Consider the following 11197-nt stretch of genomic DNA (forward strand, 5'->3'; position numbering starts at 1 on the left):
CTAATTGCTTGATGAATGTTGAATGACTATGCCTGTCATAGAATTGATCAGATGCATATATAATGATTGAAGGTTTTGAGGAGCACCTGTGAACCACCTTTCTTATGTGCCACAGAAAATGAAGGGGCATTTATTGAATGTGGGGTTGAGGATAAGAAAGCTAAAGTCTGAAGCTGGAAATGCCTTTAAAAATTAAAACATCAATTTTGATTAAAGTAAGGATTGATATAACTTCTGAGTCTGTGGTGAGTGTGTATATAAAAGCCACACTGATTTTAAAACATTCTTGCTTCGAAGTTAAAGCAGATCACCAATACACAACAGACTGCTCACATTTTCGGAAACACTTAAAAGAAACTAAATTCTTGTTTCAGATGACTTGATTAAAACTTGAGGGTAGCTAAAATGTTCCTTTAAATCTTTAGTATGGAGCTTTCACTGTTGCCGCAGAACTATTACTTTATTTCCTGATTGGACAAATGAAAGAATTGGTAGAAATTTGACTTGTTTCCAAACAAGTTTTTTTTTTTAGAAGAGATGTAACTTTTTTAACAGTTGGTAAAATGCCTCAGTGTTCATACTTCCTTGAAGAGCCACTGGCACCAGTCTTGAATGAATCTATGAACTTGTCAATTCTGAACCTGTTTATGGGTCCTGCATACTCGCCTCCTAGTTTGTTCTGCACCTAAGCTTGGGTTTACGTGTTCAGACTGAGATCCAGGGCTGGGAGAGGCCACTGGCAGATGAGAATTGACTTTAAGATGGAGGAATGATGGAGCAGTGATGCCTGGGGCATCTCATTGTCTACATCGGTGCTTCTCAAACTATGATATGATGAAAGACCTTAAAAAAAAAAAAAAAAAACCTTCCAGTTTATCACACACACATATGTGATCCTACTGCACATGACTATCTGCAGCTATGTATCCCACAAGTTCTAAGCAATTTGAATCGGTCAATACCATGTTCAGATGAGTTTACTGCTCATCTCAGGGGATTTTGTAAAAATGTTACATGGCTATAAACATTTCTAAACACTCGATTTCTCTAATTACCTTGTCTCAGATAGTTTGTGAACCAATTCTGGTTCATGGACTGTCCTTTGTAGAGCACTGATTTAGATGACCTTTCCAGTCTCCTGTCCAACTGGAATCTGATCTAGGGTCTCATATTCATTCTGCTTTACCATACTTCCTGAGTTGACTCTCCGGATACCTGACTTGTGCTCACCCTTAAGAAAGTTTATTTAAATATTAATGTTAATGAATATATGTACCATGAATAAACCACTTCTTACTATACGAATGTTTAGAAAATCAGTGCTTCTTACATAACTCATCCCTTTTTATAAAATGATACCTTAAATGTACCTTCTGGTCCAATATAGATTTTAGTGAAAAGTCCACAACCTGTTACTGTCTTCATTATATCTTTTTCAGTTTAATATTTTCTGGCTACAGTAATTTGTTTTTTCAAAAGACTTTCTCATGCTGTCATGTGCTGTCATGTTGGTTCCAACTCATAGCAATCCCGTGAACAACAGAATAAAACCCTGCCTGGTCCTACGTCATCCTCACTATCATTGCTGTGTTGGAGCCGCTGTGTCAATCCATCAAAACTTTGTGGAGGGTTTTCCTCTTTTTTCACTGACCCTCTACTTTACCAAGCATGATATCCTCTTGATAACATGACCAAAGTTATGTGAGGTAAAGTCTTCCACCCTCTCAGGAGCGTTCAGCTTGTACTGCTTCCAAGACAGATTTGTTCGTTCTTCTGGTAGTCCATGGTATATTTAATATTCTTCACCAGCACCATAATTCAAAGGCATTAATTCTTCTTTGATCTTCCTTATGCAATTTGGAATTTATGCAATTTCCTCCCTTATTCATTGTCCAGCTTTCACATGCATATAAGGTAATTGAAAATACCTTGGCTTAGATCAAGGACATCTTAGTTCACAAAGTGACTTTTTTTTTTTTTTTTTTTAACACTTAAAAAAAATGCTTCTTAGATGTTGACAATTTAATTATTTCATTTGTGGATTTTCTTCAACTCCACCATGTCTTTTTTGGAGTGCTAACAAAAAATCCTACTCATGTCTGCCGGTTGTGTCAACATTTAGACAGGGATGTCCTATCTACACTGCTGTTCCTAATGTCCTGCTGGGAATCCTGCTTTGTAAGCTCAATCAGCTACAGCTGCACATTGGTCTGATGGCTGCAGAAGAGAGTTTTACAGAGGATATTGCCTTATAAATGATGGATCAAAGCTGTAGTTACAGACCTAGCACACTCTAAATATGTTACCTTGCCCCTGTCCACATTAAGTGCACCTGCATTTTGAACTCCTTCACATTACTTAGAGTAGAACTTCCAACGTTGGCCACATGTTAGAATCATTCCCCCTGCTTTTTTTTTTTTTTTTTACTGGTCTAGGTGGACCATAGTACCTGTATTTCTCAAGGTTTCCCAAGTGATTTCATTATGCCATCAGGGTTGAAATCCACTGGACTGCAGCAAGGGTCAACACAATTTTTCTATTAAGGACTACCAGGTAGTAAATATTTTAGGCTTTGAAGGGCTGTTCCTCCTACTCTACTATGCTGTTGCAGTAATAAAAGCCATAGGACCATGGGCCTGGTTATGTTCCAATAAACTTTATTTTTGGACACCGAAATTTGAATCCATATACTTTTCATATGTCGTGAAATTTTCTTCTTTTGATGTTTTTCAACCTTAAAAATGTAAAAACAATTTTCAGTTCACAGGCCATATAAAAACAGGTTGGATTTGGCCCATGGGGTATAGTTTTGCAGCTCCTGCTTTATAGTTTATCTGTTTCATTGCTTTAGTTTGGTTCCATCCAAGAAAATGTTTCCTTCTCCAGATCACTGGTAAAATTTTAAATGAGTCCTGGCAGTCATGTCTCATGTCAAATAATTTTATCAGAACATTTTTTAAACACAGCAATGTATTTCCTTAATACCCTTCGAAATTGTAGCAGTTGGGATGTTTTTGTCTACAAGTAACAAACCTGGCTTTCAGTGGTTTAAAACCAGGGCTCTGAACAGTTCTAATTGGTTCAGTCATAGCCAACAAAGTGAAACTGAAACAGACTCAAATTTTTAAAATTTGGGTGATCCAGAGTGCTGTCAGGAATGGGAAAAATTACAGGTGGAAGCCATGAGATAGAAGATTCGGAAGAAGCAGAGCAAGCCCTTTCAGGAGCCCGATGCATGATTTACCAGGTCTGTGGAGAGCGGCACACATTCAAACCAGAGCAGTTGGCTGCCATCTGTGAGCCAGGCACATTTGATTTCAACTCAGCCAATCAAGAGATTTGGTTGCTGTTCTGGTTACCTAGTGCTGCTCTGACATACCACAAATAGGATGGCCTTAACAAACAAGAGTTTATTCTTAAAATTTGGAGGCTTTAAGTCCAAGTTCAAAGTGCCAGGCTCTAGGGGCTGGGTGAAAGTCCCTCAATCTTGGGGTCCAGCTCTGCCTCCTGCTCCCAGCCCACTGGAGCTAGAGGCGTTTCTTCACTCAGACAGCTGCTGGCTGCTGAGGCTGAGAAGCCCTAAGGTTGACAAGTAAAAAAGCACAGTCCTGATGTTACCAAACCACACGGCAGGACATTAACTTAAGCCCATTGTAAGTCCCAAGGTTGGCAGAGCATAGCAGGCTGCTGAGCAATAATACGGCTACGTGCAGGGTCCAAGCGTGCCATAGGCTAGAGACCATTCACCAAGGCTTCTGCTTATATACAGGAAGCAGACCACACACCCAAAGGCAGCTACTCAGCTGCTTGTGGTAGATCCCACCATGGAGTTGATTGCCAGTCTCATCATGGGTAATAACTACCACCAGCTGCCCAGCCACTCAACCAGGCCCAGCCAAGTTGACACACAAACTGAAGTACCACAGTTACTATGTAATACACACACTGCCCTTCCTTTCTAAGAGGGAGATTAAGTTTCTAACAGGGCTCCAACCCATATTTTTTTTCCCATCCAGTTACCAGTTCACTCACGTTTTAAAACTTTGGGTCCAGTGTTGCTTCACTGGCTGTGATTGAACCAGGCTGACCTAGCCCGATGTCCTGCTTAAAACAGTATGAAACATACACTCTCATTAAAATATAGACAGCTGCACGGCTAATTCAGATGCTCTACAGCGTCATCAACCCAAGTGTTTTCCATCTTTCTACTCTACCATCCTCAATATTAGAGATGGCTGGTGCCTCACTTGGGAGCTATGGTGACATAGTGTCTAAGGCATTTGACTGCTATCCAGAGGGTTGGTAGTTCAAACCCACCAGCCACTCCTCAGAAGGAAGTTTGGGCAATCTACTTCCGTAGTGATACCGCCTCAGAAACCCAAGGATGGGTCACTATGAGTCAGAACTGACTTGGCAGCAGTGAGTTTGGTTTGGTTTTTAGATGCCTCACTTGAGGGTTGTAAGATGGTTGTAGCATCCTCAGGCATCACATGCAGGTGCATAACCCTGAACAAAGAGGCAGAATATTTCCTTCTGTGTGTTTATTTTTAATGGCAATAGTAGATCTGCCCTTTGGTTCCAAAGACCAAATCAATTCTGGTGATGGAATCGAGGGCATCATCATTAACAATCACGATGCCCTGTTGGGGACTCAGCTTCCTTCAAGCAGGTAGCCTTAGGATGTTGGAACAAAATCAGAGTTCTGTATGCAAGAAGGAGGAAGACAATTGGTGAAGAATTAACAGACTCTCACGTAGAACTGGGAGCTCTGGTGGCACAGTGCCTAAGGCATTTGACTGCTAACCAGAAGGTGGAGGTTCAAACCCACCAGTCACGCCTCGGAAGGAAGGTTGGGCAATCTACTTTCGTAGTGATACCACCTTGGAAACCCAAGGAGGGGTCGCTATGAGTTGGATCCAACCCCATAGCAATGGTTGCGTTTTTGCGTTGCACATAGAACAAGATTATTGGGATAAAAAAAAAAAAAATCTAAAGAAGGAAGTCTGCTGACTTTCTTGTTTCCATTTATTTACTTCCCTTAAAGGACATCCAGAAAGGGTTTAGTATAATTTTCCTGAAAGAAACCGTATTTTTGCCCAAATGGGTTATATATTTTGCTTAAGTCCCCAAAGAGACTACAATTACTTCTCTCAGATTACACTGGAAAAGAAATGTATCCTGTTTTTGCTTACTTGTTATTTTCCTAAAATGGAAGTACATTGCATATGTAGCATAAAAATGGTCATGTCAAAAGTAAAAAAAACACAACAAAACACTATCTTTTGTTTATTTTGAACCATAAAAGGACTGTCTAGTTTTGCATTTTGTATTGTGAAAGCAATAAAAATTGTTTTACAAATAATAACTTATAACATTGGATAAGAAATTTTATTTTATTTTTAATTCTTTTTTTATTGTGATTTGGGTGAAGATTTACAGAGCAAATTCACTTTCCATCCAGCAGTTCACATATACTTAGTCTCATGTCATTGACCACAGTTTTCCACAATGCAACAGCTCCCCTCCCACTTCCTTCCCATAGTTACCTCTTCCCAGTGTCTATCCCTTCATACATTCCTGCCCCCTGAGCTGTCTCCCTGTGCATAAGCAGCCCTTCTTTCTCCCATGATTTTTCTCTCCAAGGAGTGTATCCACTTAGGTAAATGTTCAACTCATATGCCTGTATTTTGTTTGGCTGGAAACTACAGGTGTGGGTTCAATTCCAGACCTGAAGGGCAGTTAGGGGCCATAGTCTCAGTGGTTCCATGAGGTTCTATCGGACCAGTAAACCTGGTCCTCACTTTTTTTTTTTCTCCAAATGATTTTGAGTTTTGTTCCACCTTGTTCTCCCTCTCTATCAAGGATCTCCTACATAGATCCCCTTCCAAGTGGATGACAGTGTTAGCCAGGCACCATCTAGTTCTTCTGGTCTCATAGTCATATAGGCTGCAGATTGGATAGTGTACCAGTCACTAGGACTAATTGTTTCCATGAATTTTAGTTTTCTTCATTCTTCTTTGCTCTGGACGAGGAGAGACACATCATTGCATCTAGGTGGCAGCTTGCTAGCTTTTAAGATCCCAGTCACTACTCACCAAAGTAGGAGGTGAAACAATGTTTTGTATAGTATGTTATGCCAGTTGAAATTGATGTCTCCTGCAACTATGGTCTCAAGCCCGCAGGTTCAACTACTCGGTCCCTCTGGGTAGCTGGCTGTGACCCAGCAGTGACCACAACCTTGCCCCTTGTCAGCTCTATTATACACCTGGGAATTCTGATCATTCACATAAACTTATAGGACCATTGTCTGCCAACCCTATCTATGTTCTTGGATACCCTTCCCATTTCATAGACATAATTAGCCTGTCCACACCTATCCACCCATATACCCGTGCTTGCCTTCACTGACAATGCAATACTGTATGTGCAAAAGGGTTCATATTTGTTGTATGTACCTCCCATGTACCTCTCTATGTTTTTCTCATCCTCAATGGTGCCACTGGATAAGAAATTTAAGAACTATACCTGCCTCCTCTGCCACCCACCTCCACGAATATTCTGATACACAGAGTCCCTGGCTGATGCAAATGGTTAACACACTCTACTACTAACTGAAAGGTTAGAGGTTTGAGTCCACCCAGAGGCACTTTGGAAGACAGGCCTGGCAAGTTACTTTTGAAAGGTCATAGGTTTGAACTCTGTGGAGCTCAGTTCTATTTTGACAACACACAGGGTCACCATGAGTTGGAATTGACTCAATGGCAACTGGATTGTTTACCCCAAGTGGTATATGACCCAGCTCTACCTCCCCACTTGAAAATCACTGACAGATATGTGTCACTTTCAAACTCAAGTGCACGCATTCTGCTGAGATGCCTGGCCCCTATCAGGAGCTTGGGATGACATGACACATTTGCAGTTTTCTTGGGAGAACACTGTTGCAGTGGAAATGCTCTGGCTTCAGTCCCAGTTCTACCTCTTACAAGGTGTGTGAGGTTGGGCAAATCACTTAGCCCGCCTGAGCTCTAGTTTTCACACCTGTAAAGTAAGAATTTGACCTTTGGGTTTTCAAGGTCCCTGTTGGAGTTAATGCTGATTCTCTTTAACATGTGACCAACGTTTTGACCTCGATTTTCCATTGTGGAACTGATTTCTGCTCTGCTACTGTTGCTTGGTGAAGGCCACAAATTCACTCATAGCATCACCCAAGATAATGTGTGACAGCCACATTGTGTTCTGCCACAGCACATGTGCTGTTCAATGATGTTCTAACGCAAGGCATTGCTATGTAACTAAGCTCAATCCCTCTCCCATTCCAGGAAGCAAATCAGAAGATAGGTGAGCAAGAGTGACATTACAAATGAGATAACTTTGGAGAGATGCTTTATTATTATTATTATTATTTTAGTAAAATGTTTGTACTTTCATTATTAATATTGAAGCATAATTCACCATTATTTGTAATACAATAATTGAGCACTGCAGCTCTGGAGATATGTTTTCCTCTTTTTACAACATTCTTTGTATCTTGAAGCCCTCACGTTGAAGTGAAACCATGAGGTCCTAAAGAACTTGGGTTGGAAGAACAGTTTTACTGGGTGGCAGAACCAATTACCTCTGGCCTGCCTGGCATTTCTTTTCTTTCTCTTCAGAGCAAGTTCCTATGATCACTAGTAATTCTAACTTTTTTCTCAGCACAAAGAATTTTCCTTATTTTCTCAGGGGCATTATGCATTTTAGAAGAACTTAGCCATTTTTAGAAAAACGTGGGGAAACTTTTCCCTAAGGAATTTAAAACTGGTTAAAGAAACTGACATTTACCAAGTTTGTCCCTCAGCCCAAAGCATCCCCTCCATCCAGGAGTCATCCACTGAATAGTGGCCTTTGAGTGAATATGCCTGTCTCCCCCTTGTCACATGGCTCCATTAAGGGCTATGTTTTAAATGGTTTCTAAGAGTAGTTTATTTGGGGTCATCCAGTTCAGGTGAGACTTCTGTACGCTGAAGGACTGCATCTGGGGCCTCTTCCCAAGGGGCTTTCCTGGTGGCCTCTTCATAGGAGGGTGGTAAACCCACAGAGAGGAGGGCTACCTCTGGGGGCAGAGGAGAGTATGGGAAGTTCTGCTCACTGCTCCAGGGTAAGCCTGGCAGGAAGTCAGTCACTTCTCCTGTGGGTAGATGCTCTGGGAGGTCAATGCTGAAAACTTGTCCCTGGGGCCGTGGGGACTTGCAGCGGTGGTAGAAGAAGAACAGCAGGAAGGCCAGGAAAAGCAGAATGGTGGCTGGGAGAAGGATGCACAGGAAGGGTTCCACATCTTCTTTGGTGGAACTTACCTTCCGGTTGCCCTGGATTTAGGGAACAGAAATGAGTTAGAAGATAGAATGGGAAGGCCCCTTAATTTCTGAGGCCTGAAGTTCTCTTTCTTCATCTTTACTCTTCTTACCATCATTACTCATTGCTATTGAGTAATGTTTTGACTTATAGGCACCCCATGTGTTGTGGAGTAGAAATGTTCCATAGCGTTTTCTTGGCTATAATCTTTATGGAAGAAAATTGCTAACTCTTCCTTTTCTGGTACTATTGAGTGAATTCAAACCACCAACCTTTGGGTTAGTAGTTGTGCATAAACCATTTGCACTACCCAGTGACATTTTCTCATTATTACTTACTCTAAAATCAATACAATCACTCATGTATGCCAGTGAACTGGAGCCACCTGAAACAAAGTGAGTTTCCTTGTTGTTGTTGTTATGTGCCGCCGAGTCAGACCCAACTCATAGCAACCCTTCCTTGGGTTTCTGAGGCAGTATCACTATGAAAGTAGATTGCCTAGCCTTCTTCCAAGGAGTGGCTGGTGGGTTTGACCCACCAGACTTCTGGTTAGCAGTCAAGTGCCTTAGGCACTATGCTACCAGAGCTCCTGAGTTTGCTTAGTAAAGTGTAAATTCAGACCCTCAAAAAGTACACATGGCTGATATCCTCTAATATTTCCACCAAAGGAAATTATGAGAATAAATTTTAGTTACTAGATCCACTACTCTTTGAATGGGAACTCATGCTATTTAAGTATTGGTTATATGTAGGATCAGATCAATAATTTTTTTTTTTCTGGTGAAAATATGTAGTCATGCACCATAATAAAAATTCCTGCATGTATAACTCATTGGCATTGATTACATTCTTCAGGTTGTGCAAACATTCTCACCATCCTTCTCTGAATAGTTCTACCACCATTGACGTTAGTTTCACCGCCCCCTGAGCTTATTATTCAGCCTTTCAAGGTGCTGTTGTCAATTTGATCTCACACAGATTAGTCTTTACAAGAGCACAATGGTCAGGGTAGATATACTTACTAAAATAAACTTTTCTGGTTCAAAGAAGACTTCAGGCATAGCTTCAGTTTAAAATTTAAATATTATCTCAAGGTGATAGTTTTGGGGGTTTGTCACCCTGAATGGCTCCAGAAAGTCTGGCTTCTATTGAGAAATTAAAATTCTCGTCCTCATTCTTCCCCCTTGTGGTAGTTAAGGATATATGTCAACTTGGGTGGGCCTGGTTTTGAGTGGCTGGGCAGCTGGATGTAGTATTCCCCATGATGAGACTGGTAATCATCTCCATGGTGGAATCTACTGTGAGCAGCTGAGTAGCTGCCCTAGGGAATTGGTCTGCTTCCAGTAGATAAGGAGAAGCTTTGGGAATGGTCTGCACCCTTTTGGCACAGTTGGACCCTGTATGTAGCCAAGTCTTCATTTAGCAGTCTGCCATGTTTTCTGCTGATCTTGAGACTATCCCTGGATTTGAATTAGTGGCCTGCCATGTTGTTTGGTAATATTGGGACTGTGACATTTTATTTGTTGACATTGGGCGTGTTAGTCTCAGCATCCAGCAGCTGCCTGAGTGAAGAGACACCTCTTGCTCCAGTGGGCCATGAGCAAGAGGCTGAGTTGAAGCTCAAGGTTGAGGGACTTACACCAAATCCCTGGAGTTTGGCACTTTGAACTTAGACTTCTATCCTCTAAATATGTAAGGGAATACACCCCTGTTTGTTAAACCACCCATTTGTGCTATTTTCTGTTAGAGTGGCGCTAGAGAACAAACCACCCCTTTTGATCACGATTCTTCTGCAGACTCTTGAATCCAAATGATCAGGAATGGTGGCCGGCACCATCCAGTTCTGGTCTCAGGGCAAAGGTGGCAATTCATGGAGGTAACCAAACACAATCCAGTTCCTCTTCTAAATGCTCACTCCCCTTGTTCTTCTTTTGCTACAGGTGAATGGAGACCAACTGTTGTACCTTAGATGACTCTTGCTTGCTTTTTTTGTTTTCAATTTTGGTTTGGTGAAAGTTTACAGAGAAAATTGTTTTTCCTTTCAACAATTTATATATATTGTTTCATGACATTAATGCAATTCCCTCAGTGTAAGAGCACTCTTCCCAGAAGGGCAGTGTACCAAATGTGAGTGATCAGCATGGTGGCATTAGGAAGAGAAAGACATAGAGAGGTACATGGGAGGTACAGACAACAAAGATGAACCCTTTTTCAAATACAGTATTGTGTTGTCAGTGAAGGCAAACAGGAGTATATGGGTGGATAGATGGGGGTGGACAGGCTGAACTATTAGGTGTGTCTATGCAGCAGGGAGTGTACGCAAGACTATGTACAGGTTGGCAGACAATGGTTCTACAAGTGTATTTGTATGTTCTGTAAGAATTCCCATGGATATAGTAGAGCTGACAAGGGACAAGTTTGTAGTCACTTCTTGGTCACAGCCAGCTACCCAGAGAGACTGAATAGTTGAACCTGTTGGCTCAGGATCATAGTCGCAGGGGACATCAAGCTCAATTGGCATAACATACTGCACAAAACATTGTTCCATCTCCTACTTTGGTGAGTAGCAACTGGGATGTTAAAAGCTTGCAAGCAGCCATCTAGATACAACAATGGGTCTCTTCCAGTCCAGAGCAAAGAAGAATGAGGAAAACCAAAGATTCATGGAAACAATTAGTCCTCACGACTGGTGCACCATGTGATCCTCAGCCCATATGACTATGAGACCAGAAGAACTAGATGGTGCCTGGCTACCACTGTCAACCACTCAGAGGGGATCTATGTAGGAGATCCTGGATAGAGAGGGAGAACAATGTGGAACAAAACTCAAAATCATTTGGGAAAAAAAAGGGACTAGGTTTGCTGG

General features: G+C 41.5%; 1 protein-coding gene across 1 annotated transcript in view; it reads right to left on the reverse strand.

The window, feature by feature from the left end:
- Positions 1-7961: 7961 nt before the first annotated feature.
- The window catches only part of SMIM28 (small integral membrane protein 28), an 8757-nt gene continuing 5521 nt past the window's right edge, over positions 7962-11197 (reverse strand). The window contains exon 2 of the mRNA XM_042781715.1: positions 7962-8345. Within this exon, the coding sequence (XP_042637649.1) occupies positions 7962-8345 (384 nt within the window). The remainder of the gene's footprint in view (positions 8346-11197) is intronic.

The sequence above is a fragment of the Orycteropus afer genome, unplaced genomic scaffold (genome assembly GCF_000298275.1).
Source record: "Orycteropus afer afer isolate SDZICR_OR568_19922 unplaced genomic scaffold, OryAfe1.0 scaffold00155, whole genome shotgun sequence".
Classification (NCBI taxonomy): Eukaryota; Metazoa; Chordata; class Mammalia; order Tubulidentata; family Orycteropodidae; genus Orycteropus; species Orycteropus afer.